This window comes from Nyctereutes procyonoides, unplaced genomic scaffold, assembly GCF_905146905.1.
Source record: "Nyctereutes procyonoides isolate TBG_1078 unplaced genomic scaffold, NYPRO_anot_genome, whole genome shotgun sequence".
In the NCBI taxonomy this organism is placed as follows: domain Eukaryota; kingdom Metazoa; phylum Chordata; class Mammalia; order Carnivora; family Canidae; genus Nyctereutes; species Nyctereutes procyonoides.
This window is the reverse complement of record NW_026575142.1, coordinates 16,556,560-16,580,522: the sequence shown is the minus strand read 5'-3', so window position 1 is coordinate 16,580,522 and position 23,963 is coordinate 16,556,560. Positions and strand designations below refer to the sequence as shown.

The window sequence follows — 23,963 nt, the reverse complement described above, 5'->3', positions numbered from 1 at the left end:
AGTAACTTATATAGCTTGCTGTGGTTAATAGACTTCTCAGGCCAACGTATTTTGGTTTTTCTCTTTTTATAGAGAAGCAGGTACAGATATCAGATGTTATTTACTCTGGGTATATATAGAGAATCAAAAGATATGTTCTCTCCTCTCATTTTTCTCTGATTGCCAATGATAAACTCTAAAGCAACAAGATAATACTTCTGAAAATGAAAGTATATAACCCTTAAAAAACTCATTATCCTTTGGTTAAAATTGCTCAGGCCATTGCAAAGTTCTCACACTGAGATTGCATTCCTTCTATAAGTTTTACTTAGTCATGAAAAATAAAACAAAACAAATTAACTAAAAAATTAATAAAAATATGAACTTAGGGAAAAAAGTATGTTGCATCCTATTTGAATAGAATTTGATTTTCTCAAGAAAGAAATCAGGACTTTATATATATCTTGTGCCTAGCATATAACCTTATTTCATAACTATGTTTGATTACAGATTATGATTATTTTCATGCCTAAAAGGTAGGCATTAAAATATTTGGTAATTAAAATGCTTAAATGTTTAAGTGAAATATTTAGAAGTAAATTTATTTTGAGTTATTTACCTTTTAAATTAAATATTGTGATTCTTAAATGTACAGTTCATTAGAATGTGCACATTTATTTGTATTTGATGTTAGTAATTTGAGTGGAATACAACCCTTATTTCCAAGAGCTGAATTTCTCCTGACTGTGAATGAGTAATTTAGTTTGCTTTTTAGGGAACTTAAATTTTTTTGATGTTTAGGAATAAAATATTTCTAATGGTTAAGTAGCTTATTATAAAGCTGTTAATTTTAATAATTGTTTTAGAGGGGTTGGCTGGGTTTTTTGGGGGGGTGGTTATTTTCTTTTGTTTTTGTAGGGCAATACAGTATTTCTTTGTTTTTCATTTTATTTGCATGGTGAAGCCTTGGAGGATTTTTTGAGGGCAGCAGAGAAGAAATTGTTGAATAATATCTTTCTATAAAATTAATCAAAATTACTATATTCAAGTTTTATTGTATTTCCAAAAAAATGTCTGTTGCAAATATCAGTCATTCAAATGGATTTTGGAAGGTTAATTGGAGGAGGAAAGCTTTCTTCACCTAAATACCAATTCATTATTTCTTTATTGAAACAATAAATGACATTAATTTTAGTAATTGATTTTTCCAAGGATTTGGGCTCAGGTTACATATAGGCTAGAGGTATTGATGAGTGGCACTTGGCCAGTATAAGGTGAGAAACATGGAAACAGATAAAAAAATGAAACATAAGTAACTGAGATGTAGATGGAGAGACATCTTTAAGTCACAGTGGGCAAACTGCTCAGTAGAGTGAGTGAAACTTACTTTATACATTAGTTGCATTATACATTTAAACTTAATAAACTAAGTATGTTCAAAATAAAAGGAATGCTTGCTAAAATACCAAATTATGAATCCTTTTAAAAACCAAGAAATTCTTTGATAAAGCACCTCCCCTTTCCCCTTTTTTTTGTTTCACTGCTGGATTTAAGGGAATAGAAGGGTCGAGTCAAGAAAAGAAAGAGAATAAGCTACAAGGACTAAAGAGAATCTTATCATTGATTTCATACTCAAACAGATTGCCAGTTGCTAAGGTGCTTTTGAGCACTTTTGCTATGTACCATCAGGGATTTAGAAGCTTTATCTGAAATGGTACCTGCTCTCCAGGAATTTACAGTTTAGTTGGAGAGACAAAGCCAATATATATCAATCTGTATAAAACAGAATGTGGTTTGTTTTAAAAAGATCATATTGAAAAAAAGTGCTGTAGAACTTTAAAAGGGAAGATGAACAAATTGAAATATAAAGTATGTGGGAATGTTTCTTTACTGTCTCAAGAAAAGGGAATTAGTTCTACTAACTCTTGGAAGAGTTAGAGCTTGAGCTGAGTTTTATGTAATATAGGCTATGGTATGGGCAAAGATATTTTTTCTTTCTGAGATATTGAGTAACTTGCTCAACCAGTAGACCCGGGCCTTAAACCCACTAATACCAGTGTGTGTTTGAGTGTCTTTGTGTGTACATGTGTATACACATAATTTGTTTTTTAAATTATAGCTCTAAAAATAGAAGTTCATACCAGAGAAGGGTAGGGGGGAGTAGAAGGGAAAGCAGACCTTAGTCATGCAAAAAGAAGCTGGAGCATAGTTAGAGGAATTTTTATATGGCATATGTTGATGGGCACCAAGATAGACTTTAAGCAGTCTTTCTCATTGTTTCAATTACAGAGATCTTTTAATTCTTTTTTTTTCCTTTCCAAACTGATTTGAATGGATTTGTGTTAGAAATATAAAAAGTAGAGTATGCTTTTCTCAGAGAACAATCTTCATTTTTATATCCATTCAGGAGAGCAGAAACAGAATATCATGTTGGAATTTTCTACAGTGAGGGAAGGTCAGACATGGGGGCATATGACGCTTTGTATGTTCTTTTCTCTAGCAAGTCTCAAAGGGCCAATTTTGATGTAAATGAAATAAGGAAAAGTTGAGGGTTAGCGCTTCGGACATTGATATTTTCAAGTTCTGAATTATTACATGATACTAACCCTTTGGATAGGTAGGGTTTTTGTTTTGGGGTTTTTTTTGTTTCGTTTTTTTTTTAATGTCAGAAGGAATGTTTTTCAGGAGATTTTCTAACCATAATCTGAAATAATTATTAGATTTAGTAGTTTTCTTTCAAGTATTCTTTAAAATCAAATTCCTGTTAACATGTTTGTCATCCTTTAACGTATTTTATTTGCTGATTGAATAAACAGAATTGTTCATGCATTTATATTTTAATGAATATTTTTGCAAACTGTGCTAAAATAAAAAGTTGACATTCTGGTTCTGACATTTGTTTGTGAGAATTGATCATGTTTCTGGTTAGCTCTTTTAAAAGTACAATCTAGGAAATCTTAGTTTTTATAAGAGAATATAGCCGTTAATTTTTTTCTACAGATTAGGCAACAGAAGATTTGTGAAAACAAAATATATTGATCTCATTTATATTCCCTTGATGAAGGAACACATGCTGGTCTCCGCTCGCTTTCTGTCCACTAATATGAAATCCTTGTCCCTGCTTCCTTGCTGGTAGGTTTTTAGAAGTTCAGTGAGCAATGCAAATCGCCTGAAGGGTGGAAAATTCCCTTGTCACACAGATGCCCTTATCAGCAGCAACCAGATGGAGCTCTGAGCAGGAACATTAGCAATGTTAAATTGCTTTTCCCCCACCCCAGTAGAGAGGATTAAAGCATTCCTTTAGAAATGGGTGGCGAATGTACAGACCTAAGAATATTAATTTTGTTAACACTTTGCTTGTATAAGTAAATATACGAAAATAATGTTTCAAAACATTTTATATTAAAAATACAACCCAAACCAGTTAAATTGTTTTAAGTAACACAGGATAATATTTTTCCCTGAATTCATTTGCAGAATAAGCTTGAAATTTTGCCTTTTCTTTTTTTAATGTGAGGATATCTCACTGTTAGTGTCAAATGCATATCTTGGTTATAAATTAGTTTATTCAGTTTTAGTTGTGGCAAAAAAGGTGTGTTAAGTTTATTAATATTGTTGAAATAAAAATACAAGCATTTTATCACTTAGAATTCTCATGTATTCTGGCAAAATTCATTGGCTATTTTACTTCATTGTTTTTGAGTAAATCTTTAGATTTTGCATCAATTTGATTTTTAAAATGTCAGTTTACTAATTATTACTTATCTGTAAGCTAATAATTGCTAAATATATTATAATTTCAAATCTATGTGAACTTTATTGATGTTTAGCAATGTCAGTGGTTACACGGTATACTTTAATAAAACTAATTTTAGAAGGCTATAGAAGAGACTACTACTGTTAATGATATGTGTTTTTCATAGCTATTTTGATGTTAGTGATTTTGTGTAATACTGATTTCTAGTTACCATTTAAGCTCCAGTGAGTGAAAACCATTTCTCTGATAGAAAGTTGGTATGCCCTTGTATTTTATATGACAGTAACCACTCAATGGCTAACAGTTGGGTATAAACTCTTTCATCAGATTCATGTGCAGGTTTATGAAATGTGTTGCTGTTCTTTTCCTTAAGGCCCAGTTTTTAGTATTTGCCAACATTTGGGATTGTGCAACAATTATATCATGATGTGCAGTTTTGCAGGTTATAATATGAACATATAATATGAACATATAAAGTTATAATATGAACATATATTTATTTCTAAATATCAGATAAAATATTATTACAGATATTATGTAAGCTATTCATAAAGCTCTTCAACTTTATTATTTAGGTTGACTCAGACATATCAGTAACACGAATTAAAAGGTATTGCTTCAGCCTAATTGAGATATATTTAAATGCTTTACTTACAGAACCAATTTGGAACTTGAATTAATTCATCGGGGAGGCAATTTGTGTTCAGGTGGTGCAAGCACAGCTGGCAAAAGGTCTTGTTTAAGTAAGTAGTAAACAGTGCTAAATTTATAACATTTTTATTTTAAAAACATTTTTAATTATGTCATTTTTGAAAGCCTATACAGGCAAAGTGATCTTTTGATGTAGTTTCAAATCTATTTATGTTATAAATATTCAGTTTTAATGGTGATTAATGTGTTTTATGGTTAATCTTATACTTCATAGAATCATATGAATATTTAGCTCTTTCTATATTATGATTACTCAGTGTAAATAAATTCCATACCAATAGATCAGATTTACATTGGCTCAAAATTAAACAATATAGTATTCTTAGCTATAAAAAGTTATCTTCAAACTTAAATTCTTTTAGAAAAGTTGTACATTGTCTGGATTTAAGAAAATCTTTTTATAAATAATTTGTGTTGCCTACAGATTCCTGTAATAGATACAGTGCTGTTGTTAATTAATGAAGGTATTTGTGCTGTATTTTGATGTGAGCATTAAAATATATTAAAACTATAGATGTTTGCTTTTATTAATGAATATACTTTATATTGTAAAATGAGCATGATTCTTTAATACTTTTTGTAAGTGTAAGTTTGAGAGAAGTTTTATTTGGAACTTAATGTAGATTTTTCATGAGCATGATTTTGAAGCTATCACTATTTAGCCAACAAGAGAATTAATGTGAATACTAGGGGTAATGTTACTTAATGTCAGGTATAGCTAGTTATTGGTCCCAAATCACTGGAGTTAAAATGTTACCTTAACATAACTGGTACAGGAAATAAAAATTGTTTAAAATACATAATATTTTCTTCTGAAAAATGAATATATTTTCTTAAATGCTAAAAATATTAGTAATTAAAAATTACCAACATACAGATTTTTCAAAAATATTCGTATTATTGTGAGAATATGTATGTGATTTTAGGATGATTTCAAAGCAAAGCTCTGAAGTACTTATTTTACTTTATTTCTATTTTTAATTAATTAATTTTTAAGTGAGCTCCATGCTTTTCAGTGGGCATGGAGTCCAGCATGGGGCTTGAACTCATGACTAAGATTGAGACCTGTGCTGAGATCAGAAGTTGGATGCTAAACTGACTGAACCACCCAGATACCTTTTTTTTTTGAAATTTTTAATGTTAAGGTACAAACTTATGTGAAGTTTCAACCGAGTTACTTTTAAAATTCTTACTAGTTGTATTAGATTTTGATATTTTATTTTGGGTTATCACTTGATTCCTAGAAATGTAAGGTTTTGGAAGTTATTTTTTACTGAATATTTAGTATTTACTGACTTTTGTATATCCTGAAACCATACATATACTCAGTCATTTAGTATTATGCTTTAAGGGAGAAGTTGTTGGTACAAAGGAGTTTTAGCTTCTAGACTGTGTGAATTAGCAAAAACTGTAAGTTCACTTATTTAAGTTACTTTTTCTTATTAATTTATTCTTAATTGTTTGGCATTGGCTATTAATATAACAGAAACTGTTATATTAAAAAGCATTTAGTAAAGGAATTTCAGTTTTATGTTAAAAAACTCTACTTCATTTTTTTTCCTCTGAGGTACTTAAATTTATCCAGAGACTTGTAAATAATGAATTTATTCAGAATCTTAAAAATAGTAGTAAAAAATTCTAGCAGCAACTACTTCAATTATCATCCTTAATTTTAATTTCAATTATTAAATTGTTACTTCCACTTTCTTTTTATTTTCGTCTTTATGAATAAGCAATCATAATGTGCCGGTATAGAAAAGATCCTGATGAAGATCATCCTAAATCTAAATTTAATATGATTTTCAGTTTTCTTTTTCCTATGATTTATGTTAGTCCTTTTTTCCCCCAACCTTATTGAAGTATGATTGACATATATAGTTGTATATATTTAGGTTGTACAACATGATGATTTTTATTTTTATTTTCCATATGATTTATTATTGTTCAATTGCTTATGCATTATTTATTCTAATGTAGAATATATTATATGTTGTATAAAATCCCACTGTTTTGCAAATGTAGAAATAAACTTAATATATTTGTTATTTACATAAGCCTAACTCAAACCTGATTTGTTGAAACCAGAACTTAAATTGATGGTGTGTCTTAGGACCTTAAATCAAATATTTCATTTTTTCCATCTTCTAGTAGAACTTTAATGATATTATTAAACAAAATTTCTCTCTTTTCTCTAGAGACTCCTCATAGGTCAGTATTTTCCTGTTTCTGTTTATTGCTCTCTGTTTCCTCTTAAATATCTCATTTTTAAAGTCTTTTTATCTTTTCATAATATTTTGAGGAAAGAGTAAGAAAATGTTCCACTAATTAAGCCAATGATATGGAACTTACACTTTGGAATAATGTTCCATTACAACTTCGTGATAAAATTGAAGGTTAGTCAAGAAAACATAAATTTTGTCAAGAATGGCTTGAGTAATGCCTGATAGATCCTTATGGATAGATACATACGTACACACACATACAGGGAGAGGGGGAGAAGATTGCTCTTTCTATAACAATGAAAGCGAAAAATATTACTGGCCAAATTTATATTGAAAAATAAAATAAAATTGTAGCAGAACAGTGTCATTCAGCACTTACATGTTCAAATTTTTTAAGTATTGAAGTAAAGTGACCAGTATCCAATCATAATAAAAGTTTATTCCTAAATATGTATCTGGGAAATCTTCCAAAGTAAAAAATGAGTAAAAGTAACAAAGCAGCATACTATGGTATTTTAATAATACCTTACATTTGTAGTTTTAAAGTTTGTGAAGTACTTTCACATAAATTATTTAGTCTTCGGAACGACCATGTGAAATAGGTGTTATCTCTTTTTCATGGAACAGGAAACTGAAGCTCAGAGTGATTGCCTTGCCAAGTCATACAACTGGAAAATATCAGAGCTTGCACTTGAACCCAGCCCTTCTGACTGTAAATTCAGTTATGTAAGACATATCCCTTGCCCTTAAGTATCCCAAAGGACATAAATTTTTAAGACATTTTGACCCGTGGACTTAGTAAAAAACATCTTACTATATACTGTTGCCTTGGGATCTTTCCAGGCTATACCCACTAACACTCCTATGATTTTATATTTTCTTTTGTTAACCTTTCACTGAGATTCCTATTTTTGTTTTGGGCCACTCCTTCAGATATTTTCTCAAGTCCTGATTCCTTCTTTCTTGAATACCAGTTGGGTTTCCTTTTATTTTTCACTAGTATACGACTGGTTCCCCCTTGTTTGAGATCATATTTAGCTGGTAAAATCAGTAGGGCTTTTGAACATGACATGGCATTTGAACAAGACTATAAAAGATAAGTGAGTTTAGGATTTTTGTTGCAAATTGGTGTATACACTAATAAATACCACCAATTTTGTTAGCAATAGATGTAAGACAAAACAGATGCAAAAATTGAAGGCATGACCTTTTAATAAGCATAATGTTTTATTAAAATTAGTTAATTTTTTTATTTAAGTGATTTGAAGGTAGATATGGAGCACCATAGATTCCAATGAAGTTAACAGGCTTTCAACACTTTTTTGCCGTGATATCCTAGTGTATTTCTCAAGTAGAAATTGTTGAAAACAGTGCCTGGGGTAGGAGTGGAGGGAAGAGATGTCATTTGATAAATTGTTAATATTGAGGATAGTTTTTAAAAAATATCTGTCTTTAGGTAAACAACATCTTTCTGTATCTTTGGTTCTGAGTCTATCTGCATATTACTGTAGTTTAAGAAGCCACAGTTCACATTACAAATGAATTTCATGATTTTATAGAGAGATTAAAAATCAAACTTTAGTCGAGAGGTTATGGCAGACCTTTCCTTTGACAGTTTCATTGCGGGGCTCTAACTTAATTTTGATATAATTTATGATCTCATCAAGAAATGATGCATGTGGTGAATAACTGCCCCTATTTGTTATTTATAGGAAGCAATACAGCTTAGATATATGTAGGCAATTTAAAATAATTTTAATTGCTTGAAGAATGAATTTTTGTTGATTTCAGAGTTAGAAGTACTATTTGATGTTGACTTCATCCTACTGTAAGACTGCATGAAGATATTGTTGAGTAAGATCACAAAATTCCTTCTAAGTAGTTTGACCTTGTTCTTTAACAGTGGTAAAATTCTGATTTCTATGGTTTATTAAGGTCTATTCTTAGATTTAAAAATTATGAATCCTACAAATGAGTTGAATCACAATTTTGTTCTATTCTTTTTGTTACCCTGTAAAATTTGGTGGAAAAATTGGCCACCAAATCATTATAACAGTCAAAATGTGTACATTAATATAAAAAATATAGAAATTGCCTCCTGATTGTATTCTTTATGAATAGGCAGATGATTTGGGAGCAAGTTGTTTTGCCTCATGGATTCTCTCTTCCTTGTACCCAACCAAAAGATTGTTGTAAGAACTCAGTGTCAGGTCTTCATACCTTATAAATTTTGATGTTACTATTTCTACTATTTCAACACTACCTTTATCAAATTTGTGTACAGATATGTGTGGGTAAGGAGACCAGATGCAAGATTAAAGTTAATTTTTAGTTCAGCCTTTTTTTAAAGGGCTTAACAGATGTTCTATTGACCTGTTCAGAGATGAGATGAGATCAGAATGGGATTTATTCCCAAAGATTGACATAGTTTATCTATTGGGAGCAAAATACATTGTTAATTAGGGGAGGCCTGGATTAGAGGGATAAGGGTATGTCTTAAAAATCTGAGCTAAAAGAAGTGGCTTTCTTCTTTAAAGCCATTCTGACGTTTCTATGTTTTGTGGCCAGGTAGCCAAACCTTCCTTAATTTATGATTTGTATATTCCAGGAACTAGGTACCACAGTTAATAATTTTCACTATCAGGGCATGGGGGTCCTCAGATCTTGTTAGGTTTAGGGCAGGGCATCTCCTTTCTTCTGCACTATGATTAGAACTCCTGCTCCTCAGTTTTAAATGAGGTACTCAAATAAGAACTGGATTCATGGAGTGTGTCCTTTTTGGCAAGGAGGAAATTGGGATTCCTAAGAACCAATGTTTTCTTTACCTTTCCTATTACTACCTATGTGTAAAAGCAGATTTGTACCTCTCCCCATATTGTTCCAAGCAATGTTGTAAATGTAAAGTGGTAGGGTGCCAGTCATTTAAACCTTAAAAGTAGAAGGAAAACAGTTCCATGAAATTAATACTAATGCTATGATACCTGAGGTGACCAGAGAGTGATAGCATAGTGTGCCTAGGAATAGAGACATAGGAACTCCGGGAGGCAGGAGAAGAAAAAAACAGCATGGAAAGCAGGAAGGTACTAAAGAGCGTTTTCCTTTCACATTTCCCCATACTCACATGGGGGAATAAAACATCTTCTAAGCAAAGCTCTGCTTATTTATCCCCAAACTTGTATGTGCCTTCATTGACTAGAAGCAACATAGGATACACTGCTGGAAGGAGCATTGAGTTGTAAGATCTGGATTTAGTCCTGTTTGTTATCTTTTGGACTTTAGGAAAGTCACCTAATTTTTTACCTTATTGTGAAAATGGGGATGATGATAGCTGTGCTGACTATATGACATAACTATCGTGGTTAACTTAAGAAATTAAATGGTAAAAAATAAAAGTATATATACACATCTATGTATATACATTAACATCTAGTTTATATATGAAACTGAAGTATTTTATATATATTATAAATTTTATTTATATTACCACCAAATTATATATATTACCAAATTTTTTCTTGACCCTTCAAAATTCCTACCATGATTGATACTTTCTTCCCTGCTCTGCCTTACATGGAGTGATGAGGAATGGAATGGGGAAAGATGAGTCTGCTCCTGTCGCCCCATGACGTGAACTTCCTGTTTCTTGGGAACCAGAGCTGCAGATCTTCCTTTCTTCTTAGAGTTGTTCCCAGACTTTATTTGAGGAGCCTTTTCCCATCTTTCTGTAGCTAATTTCTTGGGTGTGTAGAGGAACTAGGGTTAGCTGACTCAGCTCTAAAAGGAGTATACCTACACCTAATGTATTCACCTTGGATAAATTGGTCAGAACCATTTCCTTACTTTGATTGGTAATTTATAGAGAAATTGATATTTTTTTCACCCCTGTGGTAGTTCAGAGAATCATTTGGCTAATTGTTTTTTTCATTGACAGTTATTTAATCAGGGATAACTGCACTGATAGGACTTAAATCTTGAATGATCTGAAACACAGACGCAGTTAAGGTTTACTATAAGTAAATTTTAACAGTGGTACAATTTAACATGGAACCAACTTATGAAAGTCTTTAGGACAACTCCTTAATATATATTTCTGTCTTAATGACATGAGTTCTACTAAGAAGTAATCTACCAGTTTTAGATTGCTGGTTATTTTAATATTGATAAAGATTGAAGGAATTGTTAAAACTTACCTTTTTGTTCCACCTAAGAGTTCTTATAATTAAGTCATAGGGTGTTTTTTTTGTTGTTGTTTTTTTTTAAGGACAAACCAATCTTTCAGTGGTGTTTTCTGTTTTAGTAAGGACATGTCTGTCTTGTGATGAAGCACATTATAATGCTTTAGATTTGTCACAGTTATAAAGAAGTTGATTTGGTATTACAGAAAATAGAATTCTTTGTCCCAAGTGAGTTGTCAGAACAACCAACAGGGGGAAAAAGATGGTGGGAGCAAATAGGTCAAGCACTGCTCTAGTTGTTAGAGTTGAGAGGTTAGTCTCTTTGGGGCAATAAAATTAGAGCAGATTAATTGGCCTACTTCTTGGTTACTGAGCCAGTGTGTGATTATGACAGAAAAGGAAGAGTATAAATCCTTCATGAATTTTGTGCTTATATTGTATGATTTTTTTTATAGGATTGCTGATTTATTCATAATATTCGGCATACTTAAACAAAATCCTGCTATATACCAAGCACTATGCTAGCCTAGGAAGTACAAAAGAGGAAAGGACACAATAGTCTTCTTCAGGGAGCTCTCACCATTAATGGGAGAGAAAAACCTGTGAAAATAATTACAGGACTATATAAGAAGTGATAAAATAGAATTAACTCAAGGTATAGATAATGTATAAAGCAAGGAATGGTTACATCTGTCTCAGTTTTGGTATTAGTGAAAACTTTACAGAGGACCATTTGAACTAGCTCTTGAAAGATGAATCAAGTTTGCCTGGAGAATAAGAATGTACTATTCTAGGCTGAGAGAACAGCTTGCAGAGACAGAGTGAGACAACATGACACACTGGGGAATACTTGGAAAGAAGAGGAAAGAAGGTTAAGAAATAAAAGTTAGAGGTTAGCTCACGAAGGGCTTTCAAAATCTGTTCCTTCAGTGGTTTACCAGCCAGTTATGAGATAATGTGATGGACTTACTGTTTCCAGGGATTGGGAGAGAGTGAAATGAAAGGCATGAAGCTGAATGAGCATTCTTGAGTAATCCAGTTGAGAAATGATGTAGCGGTGGAGTGAAGCAGAAGAGGATGGATCATAGGAGGTAGAACCTATAGGATTGATAATCAGTTTGCTATGGAGGGCAAGGATGTTGGATTTGAGTTCCCAAGTGTTTTGTTTTGCTTGTTGGTTTTGGGTTTTGTTTGTTTGTTTGGGTTTTTTGTTTGTTTGTTTGTTTGGTGTTTGTAAGGGCAGTGATATCATTCCCCCAAATAGGAACTATAAGAAGAACTGAACTTTGCAGCCCAGATAACATTGGGCTATATAATCAGTTTATTTTTGGATATATTGATTTTGTGGTGCCTTTTGTACATTGAAGAGCTAGAGAAATTTGTGAATTGTAAACTTATAAGTAGACGTGGAAGTTAAATTTTTTGAAGTAGTATGTGCAGAATGAGAGGGAAAGAGAACCAAAGAAGGGCTCCTTTTTCTTTCCTTATGGAGAATGTTACCTTTTAACATTTAACAGAGGAAAAACACGTAAAAGTAACCGAGAAGCAACTAGGGTAGAACCAGGGACGAGTAGTACCAAAAGTTCAAGGGAAGAGAGAGAAGAGACTTAAAAATATATATATTAATATTTTTTGTGGAGTAGGTTTATGTGGAGACCTGATATTTGTAATGCCATAATTTCTGATTTTAATTGTGATATCTCAAGTTTAGAAATATTAAATTTATTATTTGGAATTTATTCTTGCAAACTTATATGTAAGCACACCTATCTACACACTACAGATATATGCTATTACTATAACTATTATTGCTATATAACAGGCCAGAAAGGTGGTATTATTCCTATTTTACAGATAATAAAACTAAGGTTTTTTTGTCCAAGAACATATGATCAGTATAGAGCTTGGATTCAAATCAAGGATTTGGCTCCTACTAGATAGTGGTGCCTCCTATACATATGTTGAAATCTAGCACACCTCTAAATAAATTTAGTGATGTTTCTCATTTCTGAAATGCTTTTATAAATGTGGTTCTAGAATTTTAAAACATGTTGTTCTGGAAAAGAAGTTATCTTTTTTTTTTTTTTACTGTTGTTATTCAAGATTTAATAATATGATTTCTTGATATAATTATTTTTCAACTTTTAAAATATCATACAAACAGTTGATATTTAAGATGTTTTTGGGGGTGCCTGGCTGGCTCAGTCGGAAGAGCATGCAACTCTTGATCTTGGGGTTGTGAACTTGAGCCCCGTGTGGATGTAGAGATTACTTAAAGAAATAAAACTTAAAGAAATGTTTTTCCATTAGTTTTAGTTTTTAACTTTTTGATTATGACATAGGTTCTCCTTATCCTACATCTACTACTGTCAATATTTGTTTTAGTATAAGAAATATTTTTACTGCTAAATGAGAGTTTATTCTTATTGATAGATAGCCCTCAGACTAAATTTTGAAAACATAGAATAAATAATGAAAGGTATTGATTGTTATTTGGCCAATTCTCTGTTTCCCACTGAAGTTACTTGCAATTTCTAGCATTGTTTTTCAAAGATAGATGTACCTCATTAGATATTCTTCAGTTCTAAAGTCAACAAAAGACTCTTGTTATATATTGTATTAATAACTTTAGAAGATACCTCATGGTTACAGCATCAGTTTTCCATAACAGTGGAAAGGGATGTGTTCGTGTTAGGAAAGGAATTTTGCGTTTTTCAATCATAAAAACCCCCAAGGAGAACAAGAGTGGTAGAAATAGCAAGGAAGTAGCAAATCTTCAACTGTATTCTTAGCTTTTCCAGTAAGTAATAAGGTGATCAGGCAAGGTTCTTCCTTTCTTTGGGTCTTTTTCCTCATCTGCAGAAATGAGGACATAGAAGAGATGAAAAAGTTTCCTTCAACGTTTGTATTTCTTTAATTATGGTAGAGGTCAGGAAAATAGATAAATTGCAGCATTTTTTTCTATGCCACCATAGTTTCAATGCAAAACAAGTTAGTAAAATTGCAACTTATATGCTTTTGATTAAATCAGAAAAACTCCCTGATAATTGACTTTCATCATGAAAGGAAATACTAAAAACAGCTCTTTAATTCATTTAATACCTATGTAAAAAAATCTAAAACTCTTCATCTTGCAATTTGAGTTAATATTTTTCCATTCGAGGAATTCATGTTGGTTTTTTGTTTTTGTTTTTTAAAAAACACTTTCAGGTTTTAGACACTTTTGTTATAAATTATGTACTTGGGAGAAACAATCTTTTATGTGGAATTGAATTGAAATAAAATGACCAGTATATCTTTCATCATTTTATTTCTCTGCTGAAAACATTCCTGTTGTCAGTGGTATTAGTTGAACCAGTTTACTGAAAAAACCGGAAATTTGGGAAACTTAACTGGTCTCAAAACTGGGGATAACAATATTACCTACCTGGTAGAATTTTTGTGAAAAGTAATTGAGGTAATCTATATTAAATGATTTCAAAATAGCGCTTGACATGTAACAAATACTCAGCTAATGTGGACTATTAGTAGGATGAAGAAATTTTAAGAAAGGCTTTATACTATACGTTGACTTGCAGCATGAGGTGAAGCAGGTTAAGGTATTTACATTCTATTTGTTATAGAGAGATGAGATTGAAACTTACAGTTATGTCCAGTGTTAAGATTCAGTTCCCCTGCCCACCTCCTATTTTCTCTACCTGCTCCAGAGTGGAATACTTACTTTGTTCATCTTATAGCTCTCATACGTCTTACAAAAGCTTCCCAAAACCACAGCTACTACTACTATTACCCCTTCTATTGCTATACGACCCCACACTAAAATCGTATTGATGGATCTTAAATTAATCTAAAATATATTGATTTCTAAGTTAGTTGCCTTGAGAAGTAAAACCTTGTTTCGTCTTGATTATTTTAATTTAGAGAATAAGTGACAATATACTTGTCTTATTTGGCTTTTTTTCTGTCTGATTAGAAGAGTTAATTTTAGTCGTATGTCAGAAAGTATTATCTGACTTTCTAAAAAATGACTTTTTGAGTTACATGTTTTTGAATATTTGTGACAGGATAATCTAACCCATTCCTTATCATTTTTGCCACCAAAAAAAGGACATGTGATATGAAAGTAAAATTTAGGATTTTATTCTGAATGATTTAAAAAAAATTTTTTTTAAGGTTTTATTTATTTATTCATAGAGACACAGAGAGAGAGAGGCAGAGACACAGGCAGGGGAAGAAGCAGGCTCCATGGAAGGAGCCCGACATGGGACTCGATCCAGGGTCTCCAGGATCACGCCCTGGGCTGCAGGTGGCGCCAAACCGCCGCGCCACCGGGGCTGCCCTGATTTTAAAATTTTAAAGAAAAAGTCTTTTTTCCCCAAATGTCATGAACAGAATTTTGTTGGAAGCTAAGACTTGGGACCAAGCTGGGTGGCTTGGCTCAGGGCGTGATCCCGGGGTACCAGGATCGAGTTCCACATTGAGCTCCCCGCGAGGAGCCTGCTTCTCTCTCTGCTTATGTATCTGCTTCTTTCTGTGTGTCTCTCATGAATAAATAAATAAAATCTTTAAAAAAAGTTAAGACTTGTAGATTATTATAGTATAGACAGAAGAAATGAAAACAGCTGGAATAATTGTTAAGTAATATTATTTCAGTTTTTTTCTTCATGTTGAATCAAAAGATAGTGAAGTCACCATTCAGTCTAAAGAGGATACAGGGGAAGATATTACATAAAGAATTTCATCTAAAAGTGATTTATGTCGATGTCATTGTCAATATCACTCAGATTAGGGTATTGATAATAGTAAATCTTCATTAGGAGATGGCCACAAGAGTGCCAATTGTCAAATCTGATGCATAAAGCCAAGGAAAAGTAGGTCTGTGACAGGAGACGAGGAAGACGAACCATTCCAGTATTAAGATTGAGCATAAGGTTAGTCCAGATTCCAGTAGAAATTATTTGGATATATATTTCAGAATTTACCTTAAAAGAAAGTGTGAAGTAGTTGATACTTAAACTTGGTGAATTATAATTAGGAGGATGGAAAATATTTCCACGTGAATTAGCTAGAAATTTTGTCTGAATTTTGCTCTGGAAGGATTACGTGAACTTTCTAATTACCTTTTTTTCATTTTGTTTAGATCAGCTGTTCCATGTATTAGCCTTGCACATGCGACTTTATAGCATTGATTCTGAGTATAATCCTTGGAGAAAGCTTACGCAATTAGTAGAAGAGGTGAACTCACAGTAAGTATTATTGAGAGATTAAAGTCAATTAAAACTTTTTAAGAAACAGGTCAAGTATTAAAATAGTAAAATTCTTTATGAATGTGTGAATTTTCCTTATTAAACACAGAAATATATTAAAAAATAAAAAATGTTTACCATTATACTTTCTGTAAAAATTGCCTAACAATTCATACCATCTGAGAAAATGTTTAAAAGAATCCCATTAATTTTTATGCAGTTAAAAAGTTTGAATGGAGGTGCACAATGGCTGATTGCCCTTCTTTTTATGTCAGAATTGATCAGTGGGTTCAGGTAACCTTAGTCTGATCCCTTTACTGTAAAGTTCCCCATCAGTCACACCTAGTGTTGTAACCCCTGATGGTTCATTCCTGCCTAAATCTGGTATTTCATTAGGTACTTCAAAAGAGTGATTTAAAACAAAACAAAACAAAACAAAATCTCACTTCTGATTTATTAGCTAGGAATGATTTTTTAATTTATGGGAAAGCTTCCCCATATCATCTATTTGGTTACCCTGAAGTATAGTTTGGTAGGATGAATGCTTGATTTTTCCCAGTTTATAAATTTTCAAAGAAATGAATTGATGCTGTAGCAACTTCCAGTGGTGACCAAAAAGTCGTGGTTATTTATTTGATGATCCTATCATTTTTATGTATTTGATGTGTTTACTCCATTTTCGCCATTCTTCTTTTCAGTGCAAATTGTCCTACTTTATTATTTTTATTGAAGGATAATTGCATCAAAACTACGTGTATATCATAGACATTCAGTATTTTTGTATGTTACAAAATGATCTCCACCATAAGTCTAGTTACCATCTGCCACTATACAAAGTTACTGCAATATTATTGACTATAGTCCCTATGTTGTATATCCCCATGACTTATTTTATAACTAGAAGTTTGTACCTCTTACTCCCCTTCACCTATTTCACCTATCCTCAACTTCTTTCCACTTTAGTAACCATCAGTCTGTTTCCTCTATCTGTGAGTCTATTTCTGTTTTGTTTTGTCCGCTTGCTTGTTTTGTTTTTTAGATTCCAAATAAGTGAGACCATATAGGATTTGTCCATCTGACTTAACTTAGTGTAATACCTTCTAGGTCCATCCATGTTGTCACAAATGGCATGATTTCATTCTTTTTTATGGCTGCGTGTGTGTGTGTGTGTGTACACACACACACACACACACATATTTGACATCTTTTATCCATTCATCTATCGATGGACACTTAGGTTGCTTCCATGTCTTGCTATTGTAAATAATGCTGCAGTGAACCAGGGGTGCATATATCTCTTCACTAGTGCTGGCGAGATTGTGGAGAAAAGGGAACCCTTACACATTGTTAGTGTAGCCACTATGGAGGTTCTTCAGAAAATTAAAAATAGAACTACTGCCGTATGATCCAACAATTCTGCTTCTAGGTACTTACCCAAAGAAAGTGAAAACACCAATTCGAAGACGTATATATTGCTCCCTTTTAGGTTAGTGAGAATCCCTGTGTATTTTTACATGATCCAAGTAGTCTTTGATAATATCCTTGCTTTCTGGCACAATAAGTTAATGTAGGCTTATTTTGTACATTTTACACTCTCTACCTGGCATCAGCCATTTTTCTATGTAGTTCCTTTTAATGTGTATTTAGAGATCACAGTCAGGATGATAAGGGGTATTTATAGCTATTGTATTATCATAATTATTGTTAGGCTTGTAGGCCATTCCAGTGGACAGAGCTAGGATCTCTCTCTCTCTTAAAAAGATTTATTTATTTTAGAGAGAGAGACAGAGAGCAGATAAGAGGAGAGACAGAGGGGGAGGGAGAATGACAAGCAGACTCTGTACTGAGTGTGGAGCCAGATACACAGGGCTTGATCTCAGGATCAAGATCATGACCTGAGCTGAAATCAAGAGTTGGTCACTTAACCAACTGAGCCACAGATGCCCCAGAAATCAGTCTCTCTCTCTTTCTCTCTTTTTTAGTGAGAAAAAGATCTTTAGTTCTTACTGGTATTTGTAATTCAAATGGAAGATTGCAAAGTTATATTTTATTTCTTTTTTGTCATGTGCATCTTTTTTCTCTTATTTTGAAAATCTAGGTTCACAATGATACTAACTTTATTATTACTTCCATCATCTACAGTATAACTATAATTATTTTTAAAATGCTATTACTACTGACTCTTAAGTTCTTTTGACCTAGAATATAGGGAATTACAGGCAAAATACTGTTTTTAAGTCATTTGAAGTAACTTTTATTCTTGTGTTGTTATGCCATCAGCTTGATTTATAGTGAGACTCATTTGCCTCAGTATTTAAAGATTGCCTTTTTTCCCCTTGATTTGTTAATCTTAATTTTATAAAACTTAAATTTTTCCTAATGAAAAACTATGTGATCAATTCAGAGACCTCTATCTTACATTCATGCCTGTTTGCATTTCTTTTTGGGAACTTTTTATCTGTTGCCCACTTCCAAACATTGAGTTTTTAGTCTTTTTCCTCTTCATTTAAAAAACATGTTTATGGAGGGAGGGGCAAGATGGCGGAAGAGCAGGGTCCCCAAATCACCTGTCCCCACCAAATTACCTAGATAACCTTCAAATCATCCTGAAAATCTACGAATTCGGCCTGAGATTTAAAGAGAGACCAGCTGGAATGCTACAGTGAGAAGAGTTCGCGCTTCTATCAAGGTAGGAAGACGGGGAAAAAGAAATAAAGGAACAAAAGGCCTCCGAGGGGGAGGGGCCCCGCGAGGAGCCGGGCTGAGGCCGGGGCGAGTGTCCCCAGGACAGGAGAGCCCCGTCCCGGAGGAGCAGGAGCTGCACCAACCTTCCCGGGCGGGCGGAAAGGGGCTCGCAGGGAGTTGGAGCAGGACCCAGGAGAGCGGGGATGCCCTCGGCTCCCGGGGACACTAACAGACACCTGCGAGCGCAGGAGAGTGCTCCGAGCTCCCTAAGGGCTGCAGCGCGCACGGCGGGACCGACCGGAGCAGCTCGGAGGGGCTCGGGAGCGGCTCCAGGGAGGGAGCTGCAGGGCGGGAGCGCGAATCCAACAGCGCAGGCCCCGGAGCACAGGGCGCCGGGACACAGCCCAGGATCCGGCCTCCCCCGGGACAGGCAGAGGCCGGGAGGGCCCGAGACAGCGAGGACGCTCCTGCCCCGAGCTGAGCAGATCAGCGGCCCCGCCCCGGAGCCTCCAGGCCCTGCGGACGGAGAGCCGAGAGCCCCGAGCCCCATAGTTCCTGCGGAGGCTGAATCCAGGCTTCCAGAGTTGCCATAGCAACTGCTGCTGTTCCTCCTGGGGCCTGGCGGGGTAAACAACCCCCGCAGAGCCCTGCAGCAGGCAGGGGCAGAGCAGCTCCCCCAAGTGCTAACACCTGAAAATCAACGCAACAGGCCCCTCCCCCAGAAGACCAGCTAGAGGGGCCAGTGATACTCCCCCGTGTTCCAATACAACTTGTTTCTGGCCACTCTGCACTGAGCAAAATGACTAGAAGGAAAACCTCAACTCAAAAGAAAGAATCAGAAACAGCCCTCTCTCCCACAGAGTTACAAAATCTGGATTACACTTCAATGTCAGAAAGCCAATTCAGAAGCACTATTCTACAGCTACTGGTGGCTCTAGAAAAAAGCATTAAGGCCTCACGAGACTTCATGACTGCAGAATTTAGATCCAATCAGGCAGAAATTAAAAATCAATTGAATGAGATGCAATCCAAACTAGAAGTCCTAACGACGAGGGTTAACGAGGTGGAAGAACGAGTGAGTGACATAGAAGACAAGTTAATGGCAAAGAGGGAAACTGAGGAAAAAAGAGATAAACAATTGAAGGACCATGAAGACAGATTAAGGCAAATAAACGACAGCCTGAGGCAGAAAAACCTACGTTTAATTGGGGTTCCCGAGGGCGCCGAAAGGGACAGAGGGCCAGAATATGTATTTGAACAAATCCTAGCTGAAAACTTTCCCAATCTGGGAAGGGAAACAGGCATTCAGATCCAGGAAATAGAGAGATCCCCCCCTAAAATCAATAAAAACCGTTCAACACCTCGACATCTAATAGTGAAGCTTGCAAATTCCAAAGATAAAGAGAAGATCCTTAAAGCAGCAAGAGACAAGAAGTCCCTGACTTTCATGGGGAGGAATATTAGGGTAACAGCAGACCTCTCCACAGAGACGTGGCAGGCCAGAAAGGGCTGGCAGGATATATTCAGGGTCCTAAATGAGAAGAACATGCAACCAAGAATACTTTATCCAGCAAGGCTCTCATTCAAAATGGAAGGAGAGATAAAGAGCTTCCAAGACAGGCAGGAACTGAAAGAATATGTGACCTCCAAACCAGCTCTGCAAGAAATTTTAAGGGGGACTCTTAAAACTCCCCTTTAAGAAGAAGTTCAAGTAACTCTGAACGTGAATGGGCTTAATGACCCCATCAAAAGGCGCAGAGTTTCAGACTGGATAAAAAAACAGGACCCATCTATTTGCTGTCTACAAGAGACTCATTTTAGACAGAAGGACACCTACAACCTGAAAATAAAAGGTTGGAGAACCATTTACCATTCAAATGGTTCTCAAAATATACCCTAAAAACTACAGAACACTTCTGAAAGAAATTGAGGAAGACACAAAGAGATGGAAAAATATTCCATGCTCATGGATTGGCAGAATTAATATTGTGAAAATGTCAATGTTACCCAGGGCAATTTACACGTATAATGCAATCCCTATCAAAATACCATGGACTTTCTTCAGAGACTTAGAACAAATTATTTTAAGATTTGTGTGGAATCAGAAAAGACCCCAAACAGCCAGGGGAATTTTAAAAAAAGAAAACCATATCTGGGGGCATCGCAATGCCAGATTTCAGGTTGTACTACAAAGCTGTGTTCATCAAGACAGTGTGGTACTGGCACAAAAACAGACATATAGATCAATGGAACAGAACAGAGAACCCAGAAGTGGACCCTGAACTTTATGCTCAACTAATATGCGATAAAGGAGGAAAGACGATCCACTAGAAGAAAGACAGTCTCTTCAATAAATGGTGCTGGGAAAATTTATGGATATTAGCCCTTTGTATTATAAGTTGCAAATATATTTCATTAGATTGTCAAATGTGTTTTTACTTTATGATTTTTTTGCCACCCAGTTTTTTTTAATATATTAATCTTTTCAATTATTAATTCTGCCATTTGACTTACCTTCACTCAGGTCTTACCCCACTCCCTGATTATAAGGAAATTCACTTAGGTTTTCTTTTCCTATCCCTTTTTTTAATTGAGATATAATTGACGTACATTATGTTAGTTTCAGGTATAATGAAACTAATTACAACATAATGATATATTTGTATATGTTGTGAAATGATCACCTTAGTAAGTCTAGTTAACATCTGTCACTGCACATAATTACAAACCTTTTTCTAATGATGAAAATTTTTAAGATTTATTCTCTTAGCAATTTTTAAAAAAGATTTATTTATTTATTCATGAGAGACACACAGAGGCAGAGGGAGAAGCAGGGAGTCCCATGAGGTTCCTGATCCCGGATCCCAGGATCACGCCTTGAGCCAAAGGCAGACACTCAACTGCTGAGCCACCCAGGTGTCCCTCTCTTAGCAACTTCCAAATTTACAACACACTATTATTAACTATAGTCACCACGCCATACACTATACCCCCATGACTTATTTATTTTAACCTGGAAGTTGATACTATTTGACTACCTTCACCCATTTTGCTCACTTACCATCGACCATCTTTGACAACCACCAATTTGTTCTTTGTATCTGTGAGTTCATTTCTTAAAAAATATTCCACATGTAAGTGAAGTCATATGATATTCGTCTTTCTTTGTCTGATTTATTTCACTTAGTGTAATGCCCTCAGGGTCCATCCTTATTGTCAGAATGATAGGGTTTCCTTCTTTTTATGGCTGAATAATATTCCTCTGTGCGCGCACGCGTGTTTGTGTGTGTGTGTGTGATATTTTCATTATCCATTCATCCATTGATTGATACTTAGATTGTTTCCATGTCTTGGTGATTGTAAATAATGCTGTAGTGAACATGAGGGTGCATATATTTTTTTGAGTTAGTCTTATTTCCTTTTGATAAATATCCAGAAGTGGAATTGGTGGATCATTTGGTAGTTGTATTTTTAACTTTTTGAGGAACCTCCATACTATTTGCTATAATGGCTGTACTAGCTTACATTTCCACCAACAGTGTACAAAGGTTCCTTTTCTCCACATTCTTGTCAATACCTAGTTTTTCTTACAGTAGTGAAGTTATATCTCATTGTGGTTTTGATTTGCATTTCCCTGATGATTAGTGATGCTGAACACCTTTTTAATACCTGCGGGTCATCTATGTCTTCTTTGGGAGAATGTCTGTTCAGATCCTCTGCCCATTTTTTAATTGACTTGGTTTTTTTGCTATTGAGTTGTATGAATTCCTTGTATATTTTGGATATTTACCTCTTATCAGATGTACGATTCTTCTAATACATCTATAACTTCAGTTTTTATATTTAGATCTCTGTTTGGAATTTATCATATCTGATATGAGAAATGGATCCAATTTTATTTTTTTCCATATAGCTACCAGATGTTCTATTGGTTTGCCTTCCCTACAATAGTATATTTAAAAAAAGGAATCCAGAAGTGGATTCAAAAAAAAAAAAAAAAAGGAAAGGAAAGAAAGGTGAGAAAACACTTTGTTTTCTGGTGTGGAAAGATCTCCATCAAAGTACAATGTTAAGAGATAAATATAGGAGAAAAAAATGTGTACATTATGCCACTACTTGTATAACCAAGTAGGGCTCAGAAAATTCATTTGTATTTGCTTGTTAAAGCAAACCAGACCCATACATGGCTGGATAGTGAATTTATAGCAAGCATAAATGGCACCAAGGAACAGTAAGGGAAGCATAGACTTTATAATAAATAATGCTGGGTTAATTGGATAGTTTTATGAGAAGTAATTAATAATTGACCCCTATCTCATACAGAAGCTACTCACATTTTGCCCATTGTTTCAGAAATGTCCTAGAAATAAATGCAGTGCACAGAAAATTCAAGATTGTGCTTGAGTTTATTATAATTTAATGAATTCATAAACTATAAAAATGAGATCAAATATGAGGGGGAATAATCAGGTGTCATATCTCTTTAATTTCCTTTAATCTAAAATTGTTCCCAACTTTTTCTTTGTCTTTCATGACATTGACTTTTTTTTTTTTTTTAAAGAGTTCAGGCCAATTATTTTGTAGAATCCTTCAATTTATTTCTGTTCAGTAGTTCTTATGGTTAGATTCAGGTTATGAACTTTTGGCAGAAGTACTACAGAAGTAATCTTTTTAGTGTATCATATTAGGAGGTACATGCTGTTGATTTGTGTTGTTATTGACGATAATGACTCTGAACACTTGGTTAATGTGGTATCTGCCGGGTTTTTCCACTGTAAAGTTATTGTTTTGTCCTTTGTAATTAGTAATTACCTTTGTTTTCTGGAGAGATACTTTGAGGTTATGAATATGTTTTGTGTGTATGTTTTGTGTTTATAGACAAAATTAGCAAGCTATGAGTATTTTGTATGTTATGGCTAAGGAAAGTCACTTTTCTTGACAGTCGCTAGTAATTTTCTTTTCTAGATAGACCTGCATCCTCAAGGGCAGTAATGGTGTGCAAGTAAAGTATCAGAAGACCTAATTCTGAGTCTAAAGATGTTTGGCAATCCAAAGATTTCCTAAGTGTAGTATTGATGAATTAAAAGTTTTAAAGACTAGACATAGGTACTGTGCTTTCAATAATACTTTTTGTCAGATGTGTTCTTATCAACCTCTAAGATTTAATACCCACTAGGTTAGTTAGTAA

The 23,963-nt window shown here is 34.2% G+C and overlaps 1 protein-coding gene across 1 annotated transcript in view; it reads left to right on the top strand.

Moving 5' to 3' along the window:
* Positions 1-23,963, top strand: part of UBR3 (ubiquitin protein ligase E3 component n-recognin 3) — a 234,038-nt gene that overhangs the window by 156,011 nt on the left and 54,064 nt on the right. The window contains exons 30-31 of the mRNA XM_055308033.1: positions 4,394-4,479; positions 15,985-16,090. Of these exons, the coding sequence (XP_055164008.1) occupies positions 4,394-4,479; positions 15,985-16,090 (192 nt within the window). The remainder of the gene's footprint in view (positions 1-4,393; positions 4,480-15,984; positions 16,091-23,963) is intronic.